This window comes from Ascaphus truei, chromosome 14, assembly GCF_040206685.1.
Source record: "Ascaphus truei isolate aAscTru1 chromosome 14, aAscTru1.hap1, whole genome shotgun sequence".
Lineage (NCBI taxonomy): Eukaryota > Metazoa > Chordata > Amphibia > Anura > Ascaphidae > Ascaphus > Ascaphus truei.
Genome location: NC_134496.1, coordinates 23,251,212 through 23,270,849, shown reverse-complemented (window position 1 = coordinate 23,270,849; position 19,638 = coordinate 23,251,212). Strand labels below are relative to the sequence as shown.

The following is a 19,638-nucleotide window of genomic DNA, read 5'->3' as shown; positions in this document are numbered from 1 at the left end:
TATACACAACAACACAGCACAACTTAAGAACATATACACAACAACACAGCACAACTTAAGAACATATATACACAACAACACAGCACAACTTAAGAACATATACACAACAACACAGCACAACTTAAGAACATATACACAACAACACAGCACAACTTAAGACATATTAGAGTTTTTACACTTTTTCACTCTGCAGTCTGCAGACACCCGTACTCAGACACATTGTATAATATCGTAAGATATTAATTATATATTAGAGCGCCGGGTATACAATAACACATTAACTGACAACAACATTAATAATAATAAAAACAAACACAAAACCAACGATCTGACATAAATAAAAAAATATTGTAATTAAACAAACAAAAAATAAGATAAAAACTAGAAACAAGTCAGTCCCATAAATAGAAGTCCGGGTTATCCTTATTATTCTCACTATGGTAAGTGAGTCCCCTTCCAGATCCTCTCACCGTGTTCTATTAGCAGGAAACTCTGACCATGGCAGCCTAAGGCTGAGTCCCCGCTGGTGCTGAGCGCGCTCATGCTTGGAGAGCGCTCCAAGCATGAGTGCCGGGTGTCCTGCTTGTACGCGCACGGGGGAGGGGGGGGCATTGCGGGTAGTTCAGCGTGCGGGTAAATATAGGTTTTGTGTTTTGATAAGCGCCGATCGCGGCTGAGCGTGTGTGCACGAGCGCCGCGCGCACCACGTGAGCGGGGACTTACATATATCTATATCATATATCTCCACTCCCACTGTCCCATGGTGGGCACCTCCAGCTTTTTCCAGTTGGCAGCGATGGCACATCTTGCTGCATTTAGCATGTGTATTAATAAAGATTTCCTAATGCTGTGCCCTGAAGTCAGTTTTAAAGTGGAGACAATCGTGATTTTCTTCATTTCTAGCTTGTGAGGTTACCATAGTAACCTTAAGACTGCACTGGGCTCTGGAGAGAGCTCCACTTTCACCTGCCGGACACTTCACATTTAAAACGCTTATATCTCCTGGATTGAACATCTGATTGTAAAAACAAAAACAGCATGGGAAAGGGCGAGAAGAGATCTATTTAAAAATGGTGCTCAGTGCAGGATGATGCTTTAGTTCTTCCAGGCTGAAGGAATTTAATGCGTAAGAAACCTACCTCTTTACTCTTCTTGTTTATACTGGGTAAAACATAGATGTTGAAATCTTTTAAAAATTTGTGTTACCCAATTATTCATCAGACACAGAAGTATGTCATTGTTTTTGCTTTCACTTATATAGCACAAGGGTTCTTGAACTAGATTTCCAAAAGGACTCGAATCAGAGAAAGATTTAGGAGCCTACGGGCCACCAGCTTATTGTCATTTATTTGATACAGGAAGAATTATTATAATTCAACATGTTACAGGCATTTATAACATCTGCACTATAAATATTTACCATTACTTTAAATTACAAGTGAATCTCAGTGTGAAAACTGCATGCAGTGTGCTTAAGCAACCGGTATGAAATGAGCAGGCCCTTCGGGGGCTGGATTGGGCCAATGGCCACCAGTTGAGTCCTGACCTAGACTGTACCAACCATCTGCCATTCCTAGAAGGTGAGATAAAGTGATTTTGGCCAAGGATCTCAGAGGCAGTGACTACTAGGTTAGTACAGACCTGAGAAGTCCAACCTCAATTACAATCAGTCTCCTGAATTTTTAGCATCATTGAACTCAGAGACTTCAGTGGAGTCTCACTCTTATTAGACCAGTACCTTTTCCAATGAAATGCTAGTGCCCCCAAGTCTCGCTGATTTTGTTCCTTGAAATCTCCACATAATACATATGCAGAGTTACGTCAGTGGTATTTCAGCAGTATATGAGTATACCAAACAATACTGAGATTTATAAATGGATAATTACATGTTTTAGTTTCTTAATGAGAAACCCCCGGCTAAAACAACAACTCCACACATAATAGCTTCATTGCCTCTGAGGTCCTGAAGTGTTTCATTGAGAGCCTCCAATGTGTGTTTGTGGCACATTGTCCTCTCGTCCCAAATAGAAATGGGCAATGTGTGTTGGCGGATTTGGATCCCCAGCAGATCGGGCGGTTCCTTTAGTTTGCGGATTTCGGCGGATCCATCTCAAAAAAGGGGAGATTCGCGTTTTAAGGATTTTTTAAATGATTGTTACCAATACACTCAGCGGATTCCGCGACCCGTGGACGGATTGTATCCATTGGCGGTTTTTGATGAATCCACGCAGATTAACCCCACCGAAATCCGTTTTCAATCGGGGAAACGGATTTGGGGGGGAAAATGCGAGAAAATCCGGAAAACGGATCTCTCATCCCAAACAAGGATCTCGCGCTCTTGAAGTACTTTGGCCGATCCTGTATTCTCGCTAATGTTGAAAATTGGATTTTCAGAGTGACCACGATTAAGTGGCAGCTTGAGGGTTGTGTGATGGAATCATGTCATTTGTGATGTTATCAGTTATATCATTGTTGATGTATTTTGTGATGTAATTTGTGAATTGTATCCAAACATAGACAAAAACCTGCTTCTTGATCTCAGGAACCATCATGTGGTTCCGATATCTTAAGAGGCGTCCAAATGCATAGGGACCACACAGACAACTTTCCAAAATACAGCTCAACCGTTACAGCGCGAATCTGCTTATAACGCGATGCAAGCGTGGCTCCCAATTTTCGTATTTATGAATACTTTACAACACGATTATTGGTATCTTAAAAACTTTATTGTACAATGCATACATTTGTACATTATTTCTAACAGGATCCACCTATTACGCGATGTGATTCTTTGGACCCCAAACACAGCGTTATAAGGGGTTTGAGCTGTATATAGCAGATGTAGATATATATTATCCTTGCACATTGAAAAGTTTAGATGTAATTATTATATAACAGTAGGTTCGTAATGAGATTGTGTATCAGTGCCTCTCTGTGTGTATCAGTGTGTGAATGTGTGTGTACTGTCTGCAACAGTGCGTGTGTGTTAGTGAATTTGTGTAGCTTCCCCTGTGGGGTTGAAATTTACACTTCTATAAATATGTACCCTGTCTGACCCCCCAGTTCCCTGCTGTTACATACCATATTTTTTGGCTGCATGACTTACAATTATAAATGTCATTTATTATCCATCGTAATTCAACCTCAACAGGCTCAGGCATTCAGCTTTCAAATATTGGACCAGAGTTATCGGGCCCCCCAAAAAATCCCAATATCAACAACAACAAGTAAGCCTACCGTAATTTTCCAGGTGCACTTGTTGTTTGGAGGGTAAACTCCTGGAAAACCTTCACTTCCAAGAATCCCAGTGTCGCCAGTTAGATTCCCACCGCATGTGAAAGCGTGCCTGATACAGGAGGAAAAAAAGAAGCCGCTGTGTGTTCTGCGCTGCAAAGAATTGCACTCTGTTTGCATTCTGGGAATCAGAGGCTCCCATACACATGTACACTATGTATATAGCTTTACCTTCTGACCACACAAAGTAAAATTATATTTGAGAGTATTTTAAAAAATGGGTGTTCAGAAGCAAGGTTTTGTAACTCGGCCTTGATTGCTGCAGCTTTGGAAACACAGATGTAGCAGACATTGCTGCTCCCGGTAATGCGTTGAGTTAATACTGGCGCTTTATTTAACTGTAGCCAGGGTTAGATTGGGCCACCGGGAAACAGGGCAAATGCCCGGTGGGCAAGTGAGTCCATGGGCTGGTGCTGCCTTGGGGGGGCTGATGGAGGTTACAGAGGCCCTGCGCTCTTCCCCATGAGACTGATTACCGGGGGGAAAAGCGCGGGGCCTCTGTAAGTGTGCCTTACTGGAACGGCATCGCCTCCTGCAGCGTCACGGGATTATGGTGACCCGACGTCACATGGTGACGCGTTGCCATGACAAATGTGCGTCACATGGCGACATCGCCATGACAATGCGACGTGATGACACCACGTCGTGGGAGGAGGGCCTGTAAGACGGATATTGCCTGGGCTGAGATCTGTCTCCAATCCACCCCTGACTGTAGCGCCATTGAAAACATTGATTAAGGAGATAATGCATGAGTTATTTAACCCGTTATTTCAGGGTTAATAACATCTACTGTATAACTACACCCTAATAAAAACACTTTCTGCTTTACATGCCATGGTACAGAGTTTAAAAACCTACATTTAAAAAACCATGTATAATATTTTGTGAAACAAGCGTAGAGATCATAGAAAAGGTGTTACAATGCGGAGCGCTTTCATGTTGCTGCAACGCAAAGCTATGTTAAAAGGTGGGATGCACCAATATCAGCTGTTAACATGAGACTTGTAAGATGGGAAAATGACAAATAACCAATGAACTGAACATGCGAATTATACCTACGCAGGAACGAGCTCATTGCAAGCTGAGTAACCACACCGGAGTTGCAAAGCAGTTTTTTTTATATAGAAAACCGCCAATATTGGCCCTTTTTAACCATTGGAGTGCTGGTGGCACGTATGGGCTGGAAGTGGAAGAGCCCTCATCTATGTAATGTGTCCAATTTCAGAGTACCGCCCAAACACTGACTCCCAAATCATATTTCGGAAGAATACAACTCCTGTTGGAAGAGTGGATGACCTGGAATTTAGGAGGCGGGGGCCGTGATGCAGGCGGAGGGGGCCGGGGAGTAACGAGAGGTGGGCTTTTTGGAAAGTGATTTTAAGATTAACCCATATAGTGCTGGAGAGACTAAAATCTAAGTTGCTCCATTATAGGAGGGAGAAAGTGTAAATAAGGTGCAGTCGCTCCAAGCCGTTGTAATAATGTGAATGCCCTGATCCATGTGACGTGGTCTCATAACATCTACATGTTGGTTGGATATTTCAGATATTTCGATTTTTATAGCGACTGTTTTATCCATACATTTTTTTTTTTACTTTAAGTTTTTCTTTTGTTTGTTTATTTTTAAATATGATGCTTTGCTCGGGAGATGTAAGCGTTTGAAATATTGAGTGTCTGGGAGTTTAAAATGAAGCTCTCCCCAAGGTCCAATGGTAGCCTCAGAAGCTAAAGATGATATGATTTACTTACAGACAAGACAACGAGTATTCTAAAGCTTGCCTTAAACTATCCCGGTTACATTTTGGGTACATGCTGGGTGTAACCTGGCTAGTTTAAGGCAAGTTTAAGGCATTTTGTCATTGACTAATGACCCATCAGATTAACACAGCAGGGGTGTCCCATTCAGTTTGAATGGGACTGCCAGGGACCCACGCTGTTAATCTGATGGGCCATTAGTCAATGCAGAAATGCCTTAAACTTGCCTTAAACACGACCCAGCATGTACCCAGCATGTACCTGGTTCTTTTTGGCGATTGCCACTGGTTTGTGTTAGAATAACCTTCGGCACTACAGTATATAGGTTTCTAGGGGGGATTAGTCTATACACTTCTGTCAAATAATTTAGGAATAAGCATCAACTCCCATTCGCTACAATGAGACTGAGTGACAGCTTGTGTGTAAAGGTCTGAGACTGCATTAACATTGGGACTAATGCTAAGTAACGAAAGTTTCCAGTATGGCATTGTATGGGATTCTCTCGTTTGGCATTGAAGCCTTGCCATGTTAAAATGGATTAGAAGCCAAAGGTGACACTGTGAGTGATCATTGGCATGTCATTACCCAGAATCCCTGGCTGCAGTGGAAGCATTGCATGCTAACAGATAATGGGGAAGGGCAGGGTTGCAGACCTGTTTGAGACACGTGAATGTGATCACACGTGGGGTTTTTATTTGCTGCACACTGTACGGTGGAGGGTTTTTGTCAATTTTCCACCCACCATAACTTATTTAATGTGTGGTCCATAACGTCTGGATTTGTAGCTGACACATTAAAATGTCTCTATCATGTTGAACAATGATGTTTGTAACCAGCCTCTACCAATATGAATCTGTTAGTAAAGAGATTGCGTTCTTCCAATGTCCTTTTCGTCTACACCCATCAACCCTTCTGCAGAGTATTAATCACCGTTTCCCATATATCATCTAAATTCTTAGGAAGGCGAGTCACAATTTCACATCTGCCTGTCTTACAAATTCAACAGCTAGCCAGCCACTTTGTCTGCTACTGTGAATGAGCAATCCTCATCCATCTTTCCCTAAGCAGCCAGGGAGTATCATTTAATACTGCAGTAAGGAGCACGTGCTGGACAGGATTACACATAGCCTGTTGATTCATTGCATTACAGCTACTGAAAATCCAATGACTTGGGTGACAAAAGCAACCCTTTCAACTTTCTCCTAAGATATGCAAGGACCACAAGAAGATTAAAAGAAGAAAAAGATAAGACGAAAGGCAACATTATAATAAAAGAGACATGCTGAAAACATTCGTTAACACGTTCATTGCCAAACTGGCGTACTACATACGGTGTGTCTTTGCATTGCAATACCATTTAACCCAGGGGTGGCCAATGCCAGTCCTCAAGGGCCACCAGCAGGTCAGGTTTTCAGTATATCCCTGCTTCAGCACAGGTGGCTTTAGCCACCTGTGCTGAAGCACAGATATCCCCAATACCTGATGGGTTCTTGGCCATTGAGCACTGGAGTTTGGCCACCCCTGGTGTAGTACATGGAGAATGAGGCATGTATGAAGTAGAAGCATAAGGCAAACCTAGCACACTGCGATAATATACTGTAGATACAGAGGTAGCGGAGGTTATTGCTAACATGATATATTGTGTTATCATGGGGACAATGAAGTGTGCTGTATGGTGCACTGGCGGGTGGGCCAGATATCAGACAAGGGACAGATTCCCATGCGGAGGCCAAGGAAGGCAGAAGGTAGATGGTGCAGGGGGTTGGGGGGATAAGGAAAATGTGTCATATGAAGCCACTATCAGTGATGGTCATATTCTTGTGGCTAAACATTTGGACAAACGCTTGGGACACATATTGAGTAGGAGAATAAGCCTGACATCTGGAGACGGAGAGAGCCACGTGCGCCTGTAAGGCAGGTAAAGATGAGTGGTGTATGGGATAAGAGATGGGGTCTGTCTGACATATGGATCTGCAGTAGAATGAATGGGTATTATAATGGCTCAGGTGCTGCACTGTATGTGGTAGGGGGCTGAATAAAGTTAAAGGGTAGGAAAGTAAATATCGCATGGTAATATAATTAGACTATTCACGGGTAAGGAGATGAATATATTATAGGGAGGGGAAATAGAGAGATGAATCTGTTATCGTGCACAGGCGTGAATACATGGAAGGAAGACTTGTGATGCTTAAATGGGGCAGCTGAATGGATCAGTCACATATAGGTTACAATATAGGCAGATTGCATATATGGTGATTAGGGTTAAGCAATTATGGGACAAGGGAATACAAGTATTATAGGGTCATAAACCCAGCATGCACAGAAGCAGAGTGCGGAGTGCAACGCTTTACTCTGGACGAGCAGTGAATGGCACAGCAAGAGAAAAGTCTGTGAGGTTGGGGTGAGGGTCACCCCTGGACAGCTCTGCCACTCAGATCACCCCTTCTTACCTCTCATTGGGTTGCTGGCCATTGCTGTGTGCGGCCAGCAGCAGGGAGAGCAGGACGAATCTCAGTTCTTTCCTCATGTCTGTGACACTGAGCAGACAGCTGAAGGCATGAGCTGGAAGTCTGCAGGGGCTTTATAAAGAGGAGCACGCTACAGCCCGAGCATCTACTCATTTCTCTCTGGGAGGTTCCTTGGCACAGACAGACTCCTGATGAATATCCCATTTGTTCCTGCAGCCCAGAGGAGGAGGGGGATCTAGTTCTCCCTAAAATCTGATCCTCCCCTCTCCTCCCCCCTTCACTTTTCGTTCACAGGCTACCCTTAACCCCTTCACACCTGAGAGCAGCGTGTGTGCATCTGTCATTGGCAATAGTTGGCTTTTCGAAAGCTCAGGAGTGTGACTGATGCTGAGAAAACATCACTTGATATGACAATAGACTACCAACCAGTAGTTGACACAGTATGTCACAAGCTTTCAAACCTCTCCGGGTCCCTCATCGGGTTACCTGAGAGGCTGGAAAGCTTGTAACATCAACTACTTGTTGGTCCAATGAAAGGCATCATACCCCCTACACCCTCTCCCTGCTTTGTTACTACATGGAAGAAAGGACCAACACGGCCCCACCCTTCTTTGCCTTAAGTGCATTTAATTTTAAAGGGAAACCCTTATCTAGCAGAGAATAATAAATCACTGATACAGAATGGTATTAAACCAACCTGCTGGTTCCTCCTTTCAGCTGCTTTTATGCTTTTGATGACCAGCACATCACTGTTATCTTTATCTCACTCTACTAAGATAGCTAATGAAAGAACTTTGAACCAATATATTACGAGTTGGCCTGTTAATGCAGTACAAAGGTAGGGCGTTTTCATGTCCTCAGCTAGATCTCTGGGATTTGAGAAAACGGTTTACTGTTGAATTGACTTCCACAGCTTTTTCAGCATAGACTCCAGTATACTACTCAACACAGGAAACACTACCTTTGCCATCTAGTGGCAGAATATTATATTGCATTCTTCTAGTCGTGCTCATACCCGCCAATCCTTAGGCCTGGGACATAGTGTAGTGAAGAGCGCTGGGCAGCGCTGACGCTCATGCTCTCCTGCTCAAGCAGGAGATTTTTCGTGTCCCTGCATGAGCGTCAGCGAGCGCGCTTGTGTGCCGGGTGGGAGGCGGGGCTAGGGCGCCACGTCACGGCGCCGACGTCACGGACTGCCATTGGCTTCTGGCGGTCACGTGACCGGTCCTACGCTCCCCTGAGCGGCAAAATTTAAACTTGCCTGTCTCCTGCATTTCCACACGCCCCTGCACGCTTGCGTGTGTGCTTGCTTGCTTGTGTGCGGAAGCGCCGTCTAAAGCCGCGCTGATAGGGATAATGTTTCCCCTCAGCGCGCCTCAGCACGGTCTTTTTGACCATGTCCGAGGCCTTAGACTGTCCATGGAAGGACAGGCTGCGCTGAGCCATGCGGACGCTCCGCGCTGAGCCAAGGCATCCTCAATGAGGATGTCTTGAGAGGGGGCTCACGCGAGCGTCCGCAGGCGTGCTGAGGAGTTGGATTTTTCAGCCGACAGCCAAGCTGTTTTTCAGCGCGCTGTCAGCTGAAAACCTCCAAACACAGCAAAGCAGCGTCAACGTCACGGCGTCGTGACGTCGGTGTGTCGCGGGCTATTGGCCCAGCGGTGTCACGTTCCCGTCTCCCCCCGCCTCCCGATCGCGCACGCTGGCTCGCCTGCCAGTCCATGGGATCGATGCTGACCGGGCAGGCGAGCCTCAGTGTCAGCGCGGTCTGAGGCTCTATGGACACAGCCTAAGGCTACGGCCCTGCTTCAGCACAGGTGGCTCAATCAGAGGCTCAGTCCTTGTTTCTTTTTTTTATTCATTAACGCATTTGCCATCTGTTTTCTGTGTTTGGAGGTTGTTCTATGCTTCTATCAGCATCCAAGTCAGATTTCCTAATAATGCACATCTTAGCTTGGAAGTTCTGTGCGGTAACTTCTATCCCCAGTTTCCTTGCTTGCATGGTACCATGTTTGTGACCGACAATCCACCCAGCGCTCAAGTGATGTAAATTAATAAGTGGAGAACATACAGTGTAATAAAAACCAGAATCAAGTGCAAATAATGATAAAACAATACTTATATGTAACAGATGACAATGTCTCAACCCTTAGTGAATCTTCTCCCTTGGTTCTTGATAGCAGTTTTTGTTAGAAAATTCGGTGAGTCCAAGTCACACGTTGGTACATAAAAAAAGAAACACACCAGATAGTGCAATCCCGTATAAACCAATAGTAGGGGATGGGGGGCCTTGGTAGATGAAAACTCTTCTTAAAATGCACGCTCCCATTTTCGTGAGAATACACATGCCTTGAAACCCCCAAAGAAAGGGAGGTGGTCGTCCAAATGTAGTTGACTTAATGTGATTGCTTGAATGTAGAAAGGGGTCAGCTTCACACGGGGCTCTCACACAAAATACAGGAAACAGAGATGGCGACAGATTTGGGCAGATTGTCGTAACTCACATATTAACCCTCATCACGGGCATTGTACGGAATACAGCTGGCTGATTCTCTGGCGATTGAAGCTATGGGCGCCTCCATTCCCTACGAGAAACTATTCTCACTATATCCCCTGTATGTTGCGGATGCTAACATTTGGTTCAGTGGAAAACATCTCCGTCAAACGCCAATTTATGTTAGTGTGTTGGATGCATCATCAAATGTCACAATGAAGACTGAAACGAATTAAGGATGCAAGTTGCTCCCCCTACTTGCAGAAGTGATGGATATCCCTGTAGGAGGTGAAAATACCCGGGGGAACAGTACAGTGCAGCTCTGCCCTCTAGTGGAACAAATCTACGTGACAGCTAAATTTGATCAAGTCTGAAGTCCCTATTGCCTACGATTCATATATTTTACTAATAATAATCACTATTTATATAGCATTTTTCTCCCAATGGGACTCAAAGTGCTTCACAGTTACAAAAAGGAAAATAGAAGAAAACATTTAAGGTTATTAAAGAGACCAGACACAAGGAAAGATACTATACAGGATGAGACGGTACTGTAGCTATTAAATGCCAGACAGGTTGTGGGTCATTAATTAAATGCCTGGGTAACAGGAAGGCCTGAGCCTGTGTTTATAGATTCCCAGAGAGGGGGCCTCTCGCACTGTATGATTTTCTGTATAGATATTAACCATAAAGCTATAAAAAGCAATATAGGCATGAATCCGCAGGCCCTCTATGCCGTATTCTCCCCTTTCTGTTCCTCTTCTGTTAGGGCGGCTCCACCAATGTCACATTGCACAATAGTGTGATCTAGTCCCCCCGGGCTTTGCATTGTCAGTGGCACTTGCTTAGTCAAATGTACAAATTGCCTTCACGCTCCTCTGCACATCTTGATCACACAATTCCCTGTGCAATCCACCAGCTGGTTCCTGCTTTCAAAAAAATGTTCATGTTAAAATATTCTTTTTTTTTTGCCTTGTTTAAAAATATGATTTTTTTAAAAACTGCTTTATCAGCTAGTCTTGATCACTGCATATTTTAGATTGCTTCTGCATTCTGTCCTGATTACTTAGCTATGAGACCCTTATTAGCGCATTGCTTTGCAAGGCATTGCAGGTCCTTTCTGGCATTGAAGTGGTTAAAAAGACACAGAAAGATTGAATCAGGGGAACCTGGATTAAATCCCGGTGTCAGCTCCTTGTGACCTTGGGCAAGTCACTTTATCTCCCTGTCCCTCAGGCACCCAAAAACATAGATTGTAAGCTCATCTGGGCAAGGACTGTGTCTGTAACATTTCTATGTGCTGCGTACCGCGCGCTATACTGTAATTGTGACGCGCTGAGCCCCATTGGGAGAAAAGCGCTATATATGTTATAAAGCTATTCGTATTATAAATGTAATATATTGTGTGACAGCCGTTAAACCTTTTTTAGAATGAGGCTTTTTACCCCAAAATGACAACCCTTTGAAACGAATCATACAGTATGAAACAAATGTGTATAAGGACAAAGCTTTGCTGGCTCCTATTGGCCCAAAGTGGTGGAACAGTAACCTGAGATTTCGGTCTGTGCTGTAAGTAGAACCATTCAGGAGCTCCCTCATGGGAATGAGATAACCTCGGCACACACGGCCTTCCTTTGCCGTGTAAAACGTTTCCAGATTTAACGTGAATATTCATTTTCGGTCTCTTGGCGTTCTACTTCAGCTCAACATTTCTTCTCCTCTACACCATGCTCGGGACATTCTCGACCTTGGAATTTGTGAAACCCTGCATACTAATAAACTTATTGATGAGGAAGATTCCCTGGTTGCCTCTTGAAAAATGTATCATCTCCCTAAAAATAATCCGCTCACCCCAATGCAAGTCAACAGTTGTTTTATAAATCTCCATTTTCATCACACATTTCCCTTTAAGACGGAAAATCTTCATTCAGTAGAGCAGGGGTGGTCAATTCCAGTCATCAAGGGTCACCAACAGGTAAGGTTTTCAGGATATCCTTGCTTCAGCACAGGTGTCAATCAGTGCCAGCTTCAGCACAGGTGTCTCAATCAGTGGCTCAGGCATTGACTGGCCAACTCCAGTCCTCAAGGACCACCAACAGGTCAGGTATTGGGTATATCACTGCTTCAGCACAGGTGGCTAAATGAGTGGCTCAGTCTTCGCCACTGATTGAGCCACCTGTGCTGAAGCAGGAATATCCTGAAAACTTGACCTGTTGGTGGCCCTTGAAGACTGAAGTTGGCCACTCCTGCAGCAGATTCAATTTCAATTCGGCACGTCACGGCTAACAACATTAGTCATCAATAAGAGACAATGGTAAAAAATGTCAGGGCCCAAGCAGGGGGCTGCATGCACAGCCCTGAAGTAATGTGTGTAGGGTAACTCACCCACGTGGAGAAAAAAGAAAATCCCAGGTGAAACAAAGATGATTAAGAAAAGGAATCCTTTATCAACGACACAGCGATGAAGGGCTGATCTATCCCATCCCAAGCAGTTACAATACAAGTGTGTCTTCGTCAGGGAGCCCCCCGACCCACCTGTTCCCTACCTAAATCAACCTTTCAATACAATGTTCTAATTATTTAAATAAAGTACCTCCTCTAAAAAAAAATGATGAGGTACTTTATGTAATTAATTTGGATATGTAAATGTTGTTTTTAACCTGAAGAATAAAGGATTTATTTTGTAATCATCTTTGTTCGGGGGGTTTCTTTTTGCTCCACTGGCATTGTTTAGGTTCTGCGCCTCCTTATTGCAGTATCTCTCTCTGAATATTGACCAGTATGGGCCTGCCTCAGGCCACACATTAAAAAACAAAAGACGTGATGTATTTGCTCTAATCCAACATGTGAACGTATTGGTGGTTCACAAAAGATGGCTTGGTTGAGGTTCCTTGAGAAGTGGGTTTAGCAGTACTGCACAAGTAACATAATACTCTAATGCTCTTATAGTGCCCATGACATCGGCACGGTAAGAGATGTGTGCAGAGGTACGCCATGGAGACCGTTTTTAAGGTGAAATTAAAACAAGGCTTTATTGTGCCTGTTCATTTAAACACTGCAAGCACAATCATAAAAGAAAAACCTACTCCACTTTGGAGAAATCACTACACATTTTACTTCAGCCCTATCTAGCTTGGTGGGTAGTTAAGCTGCTTACCACCCCAAACACACACCCACACACACACACACCCACACACAACAGTCCCATAAGAAAGTGTCTTATCTGTTTCTTGTAGCTGTAGGGGAATGCCTCCCTGCTCTCCTGGGTGAGCACCCTTGCGTGCTATGGCAATGTCTGTGTCCAGGTATAGAGGTTTTGTCCCCGTTGTCTTGCTGTCAGCTTGCAGTCCCTCTGCAGCTCAAGACATCTGTTGTTCCCCAGGTCAGCGCAGTTGTGGACTAGGGAATCTCTGCAGTCATTTCCCTTTGTCAGCTCCCTTGTGAGCTAAGGAATATCTGCAGTCTTTCTTTCCTTGGTCGGCTCACTTGTGAGCTAAGGAATCCTCTTCCTGTGTCTCACATGACACTATTTCACAGAGCTCTGATTAGGCAGGTGGAGTCTGGTTGATGGCCTGTCACAATCAACCAGCTCTGTGCTGGATTTAGAGGCATTTTCTTTAACAGGGATAAGTCCCTGTTACAGGCACCTTCAGATATTTATTTAAAGCAGCAATTCACAGTAATTTAGTTTATCTTTTTAAACATGATCCAGAGGATCCTCCAGAACATAACCACATTACCTCGACTTCTGAGACCACCATCCTCCCCCCCCCCCATCTCCCTCATGATTTGCAGGATCTTTACTTTTTAATTTTTGATGGTATTCAGAAAAATAATCAGCACGACCACCAAAGTCACCAACAGACCGCTGCGATATAACTCCTGGTGACGTGACTTCTTTCTGCTGGCTATGTGACTATGTGGAAAAATGATATCCAGCGCTCGAAGAAGCTGGAGACCTGCCACAGCCTACAGAGAGCATACACCCTGGCACCCTACCTACTGAAACACCTACCCAAAACAGAGACAGACCGTTTGCCAGTACAGAATGAGCGCCCACAGCCTGGAAATACAAACAGGCAGACACAGACAGAACTGTGATGAGCGATGAGATGAGACTGCCAGCGATGTGAGCTAGGAGAGGTGTGTGAGAGAGATATGCAGACAGAAACAGAACTGGAAGCCCCAGGAGATGAGACTGTGCCAGCGATGTGAGCTAGGAGAGGTGTGTGAGAGAGTCAGGCAGACACAGACAGGACTGGAAGCCCCGGGAGATGAGACTGTGCCAGCGATGTGAGCTAGGAGAGGTGTGTGAGAGAGACAGGCAGACACAGACAGAACTGGAAGCCCCGGGAGATGAGACTGTGCCAGCGATGTGAGCTAGGAGAGGTGTGTGAGAGAGACAGGCAGACACAAACAGAACTGGAAGCCCTGGGAGATGAGACTGTGCCAGCGATGTGAGCTAAGAGAGGTGTGAGAGACACAGGCTGAACTGGAAGCCCGGGAGATGAGACTGTGCCAGCGATGTGAGCTAAAAGGGGTGTGAGAGACACAGGCAGACACAGGCAGAACTGGAAGCCACAGGAGATGAGACTGTGCCAGCGGTGTGAGCTAGGAGAGGTGTGTAAGAGAAACAGGCAGACACAGACAGAACTGGAAGCCCCGGGAGATGAGACTGTGCCAGAGATCTGAGATTGGAGAGGTAGAAGATGAAACACACTTCCTGCTGCGTTGCACACAATACTCTGAAGTGAGGAGCGCCCACCTGGAGAAACTCATAGCTCTTATCCAGAATTTTAATAATAAAGAAGAGAACCACAAAATAGCGATCCTCCTGGGAGAAGACGAAACCCCACCAGGACTGGCTGCACACTATATCAGCACCTGTCAAAGGCTAAGACTCCAACTAAACCCCACAGCCCTGTGTTTAACTGTTATACCATATACTGTGTAACATTATACCCCACCCCCTGTTATTTATTCTCTCTCTTAGACTTCCATGCTTCTGGGAATAAGCATGGTGATAATTGTATTAATATATTCATCCCAGTCTGTCATGTCTCAATGAGCTTTCCTGCTCTTTGTGGGAGTTGTTTCTATTGAAAAATAACCACAAATGTTCGTGTCTTCTCTCTTTGGCAAGTACCCTACAAAGCATGTGCTGTTTCTGGAAGCCAATGAACCAACATTGGAAGTCAGTAGTCGTTCTTATTATATACTAGCTGAGAGACCCGGCGTTGCCCGTGAGTTACATTTCCCGCTAGGAAAAGGTGGGGGGAGGGACAGTGGACAAGAGATGGGGAGGGGGGAGGTACAGTGGACAGGAGGAGGGGAGGGATGGGGACAGTGGACAGGAGGGGACGGGGACAGTGGACAGGAGGGGACGGGACAGTGGACAGGAGGGGACGGGGACAGTGGACAGGAGGGGACGGGACAGTGGACAGGAGGGGCGGGGACAGTGGACAGGAGGGGACGGGGACACGAGGGGATGGGGACAGTGGACAGGAGGGGACGGGGACAAAGGACAGGAGGGGGACAGTGGACAGGAGGGGGACAGTGGACAGGAGGGGGACGGGACAGTGGAAAGGAGGGGGATGGGACAGTGGACAGGAGGGGGATGGGACAGTGGACAGGAGGGGGACGGGACAGTGGACAGGAGGGGGACGGGACAGTGGACAGGAGGGGGACGGGACAGTGGACAGGAGGGGGGGGGACCGTGGACAGGAGGGGGGGGACAGTGGGAGGGGGACGGGGGACATGAGGGACGGGGACAGTGGACAGGAGGGACAGGGACAGTGGACAGGAGGGACGGGCAGTGGACATGAGGGTGGGGGCAGTGGACATGAGGGGGGGGGCAGTGGACATGAGGGGGGGACGGGGGACAGTGGACAGGAGGGGGGGACAGTGGACAGGAGGGGGGGGACAGTGGACAGGAGGGGGGGGGGACAGTGGACGGGAGGGGGGGGGACAGTGGACGGGAGGGGGGGGACAGTGGACAGGAGGGGGGGACAGTGGACAGGAGGGGGGGACAGTGGACAGGAGGGGGGGGGGACAGTGGACAGGAGGGGGAGGAGAGTGGACAGGAGGGGGGGAGAGTGGACAAGGGGGGGGTGGACAAGGGGGGGAGAGTGGACAGGGGGGGGAGAGTGGACAGGAGGGGGGTGACAGTGGACAGGAGGGGGAGGAGAGTGGACAGGAGGGGGAGGAGAGTGGACAGGAGTAGGGGGAGAGTGGACAGGGGGGGAGAGTGGACAGGGGGGGTGACAGTGGACAGGAGGGGGGTGACAGTTGACAGGAGGGGGGTGACAGTGGACAGGAGGGGGGGGAGAGTGGACAGGAGGGGGGGGAGAGTGGACAGGAGGGGGGTGAGAGTGGACAGGAGGGGGGGTGAGAGTGGACAGGAGGGGGGGTGAGAGTGGACAGGAGGGGGGGTGAGAGTGGACAGGAGGGGGGGTGAGAGTGGGCAGGAGGGGGGGACAGTGGACAGGAGGGGGGGACAGTGGACAGGAGGGGGGGGCATTGGACAGGAGGGGGGGGGAAAGTGGACACACACACACACACACACACACCCAGTGTCACACACACACACAGTGTAACACACAGTGTAACACACACACACACAGTGTAACACACAGTGTCACACACACACACACACACACACACACACACACACACACACACACACACACACACACACACACACACACACACACACAGTGACACACACACACACACACAGTGACACACACAGTGACACACACACACACACGTCACCTCTCCTTCCGGCCGCCGCCATCTTAGTTACTCCGCGAGGAAGGGGGTCCTTCCAGCGCCGCGTGGCAGCTGCAGGCTGCCTGGCCACTGCCTGTCCCCACGCCGGGGAGGGAGGTGAGTGGAGTGGGAGGGAGGTGAGTGGAGCGGGAGGGAGGTGAGTGGAGCGGGAGGGAGGTGAGTGGAGCGGGAGCGTGTGGAGCGGGAGGGAGGGAGCGGGAGGGAGGTGAGTGGAGCGGGAGGGAGGTGAGTGGAGCGGGAGGGAGGTGAGTGGAGCGGGAGGGAGGTGAGTGGAGTGGGAGGGAGGTGAGTGGAGCGGGAGGGAGTGGAGCGGGAGGGAGTGGAGCGGGAGGGAGTTGAGTGGAGCAGGAGGGAGGTGAGTGGAGTGGGAGGGAGTGGAGCGGGAGGGAGGTGAGTGGAGGGAGGTGAGTGGAGCGGGAGGGAGGCGAGTGGAGTGGAGAGTGGAGCAGAGGGGAGGGGGGGAGGTGAGTGGAGCACCGGGGAGGTGAGTGTGATTGGGGGGGGGGGAGAGGACAGAGAGAGAGGTGTGTCTCCGTGTCTCCTTTGGCCCGTCACTCCGCCTCAGGCCAATGAGAGGTGTGCGGGGGCGGGCGGGCCAAGGGAGCAATCTCATTGGCCTGGCCCAAGGTCCAATCTGATTGCCGCTAGGGACACAGGGAGGGACACAGGGAGACACATACAGACATAGCCACATAGGACGCTTTCAGAAATATATAGTAGATGTACTTGTTGTTGATGGAGAAATAAAAGTATAGCTATAATTCAACCAGCCATGTGAATCCTGCAGTCCATCATCTCCACTGAATTCCCATCCTTAGGCTTGGTCTGTGGAACAGTGCATGTAACATTGCTGGTTATGTATACTTATATCTTTTAACACAGCCAGCATCTCTTAATCACAGAAGAGTGTAGAAATGAAGGTCCACAAAATAATGGAGTTGCATCTATAACCGTCCATGCTCGGCTCCCAAGTAATTGACATCAAATGTCTCTTTAACTGGCTGACTCAGTGTTGGTTACCTTGCCAGGGTGCTGGATAAGTGCAGACTGGGCGTTGCTAATGCAGTGATCGGCGCCAGGAACTTTGTTCATCCAAACAGCATCTTTATTAATCACCGTTGTTAAAGTCCCAATCACAACATATTCGTTACATCTTGAATTGCATCATTAGTGTCCACTGCTTGTGCTGTTTGTATTCTCTTCCCTAGCTGCCCCAATCTTGGCCCGCTAGGGCGGTGCTAAGACTGGACTGGCTATGGGTTGCCCAATTGATCCCTCTGCTGTGTAAAGCCTCGTCCCCACTGCTCGCGGCTGTGCGCGCAACGACGTGTGTGACGCGAACAAAGAGACGGCACTCTATGATGCGGCCCCAGTCAGTGTGTGTGCACATACAAAGCACAATGGCGTGACCGCATGTAGGGAAGACAAGAATTGTATCTGTCCGTGCGGCGACGGCATCACATGGTCGACTGTCAACCAATGATAGTGCAGATAGTTTTAACCAATGAGAGGAAAGAGCTGTGCGCCGTGATGTCATGGCCGCGCCCCCCCCCCCCCCTCGACGCGTGTCCCATCATGACCCTAGACCACAGGTTGCGGCTGAAACTGGTGCACACGCCGCCAGGCGCTCCGATGCACGTGCACGCAGTGATTGGGGCCGTAGCCTTATGCTCCATCTCTTGTGGCCCCCTGCCGGGCCTTATACTACTCTCTGTCTGCTGTCAGGATCCCTGTCTCGGGTACTGAATGCCATCTCATGGCCTTCTGGGTGAGGGTCAGCTATGGACCCTCCAGTTGGGCTGATCCAGCTATGCCTCGGGACTGCACCTTGGGGATCCCCTCTGAGGCATTGGCTTCCTCTATGTGAATCATGAGAGTAGTGTGGAGCCATTCCTGGGTATTCTGTCTATGTAGGCACTGTTCCTAACTATAAAATAATAAAGGCGATCCTGAAACAGTATCCTATACGCTTCTATATTACCACCTATATACATTATTCACAGTGAGTTCCCTCTTCTTCAACTCTTCCTAGGACCGAACCTTCTAGAAACCTCTCCCTACTATATATATATATATATATATATATATATATATATATATATATATATATATATATATATATATATATATATATATATATATATATATATATCTCCTGCAATGATTCACTAGAAGAAGAGGGCGGGGCTGTGATTCTGCCTAGTCACCCAACACCATGTGACGGGGAAGGGGCTTTCCTCTGTGTGGGCCCACAAAGTTAACCCTTTAAGGCCATAGTAATCCACTTTGTATCATTTGGTTAATAATATAAGCGCTTGACGGCTTGTGCTACATTCCTGCTTTGTTCTACCTGCAGCAAAGAGAGACATAATCATTTACGTGTAGAACGCACAATAAAGTATATCACAGGAATATACAGTAAATACTGCTCCTGGCAAGAGGTAGTTAGAAGCTCATCGTTACATATAGGAAGACGGCAGCTGTACAGCCAATGATGTCAGTCAGGAATATCCAATGTACAAATATAATAAGACACATACTATACTGTAACATAGCGCAGACAGTGTACACAGCCCTGTACATAGAATTGTACAGGCACAATGAGTTCCTGCCTTGGAGAGCTTACTATCTAACTTTAGAGCGTAAGGCACAGGGAGATGGAGTGACTTGCCCATGGAGCTGACACTTGATTTGAACCAGGTTGACACACTTCAACGGCATTGACGTGACCTTTAGAAAAGAAAAGCTTGTGCGCTTCACCAAGTCACATAAAGGGCGGCCCGCAGCTGGGGAGGGAGCCGGGGACCTGCGGCAACTGCATTGTCTGGGGTCCGC

At 47.3% G+C, this 19,638-nt stretch overlaps 1 protein-coding gene across 1 annotated transcript in view; it reads right to left on the bottom strand.

Annotated features, from left to right (window-relative positions):
* The window catches only part of PCOLCE2 (procollagen C-endopeptidase enhancer 2), a 42,837-nt gene extending 35,020 nt beyond the window's left edge, over positions 1 to 7,817 (bottom strand). The window contains exons 1-2 of the mRNA XM_075570096.1: positions 7,500 to 7,817; positions 3,238 to 3,346 (exon numbers count right to left, since the gene is read on the bottom strand). Of these exons, the coding sequence (XP_075426211.1) occupies positions 3,238 to 3,346; positions 7,500 to 7,576 (186 nt within the window). The 5' untranslated portion in view covers positions 7,577 to 7,817. The remainder of the gene's footprint in view (positions 1 to 3,237; positions 3,347 to 7,499) is intronic.
* Between the last annotated feature and the right edge of the window lie 11,821 nt (positions 7,818 to 19,638).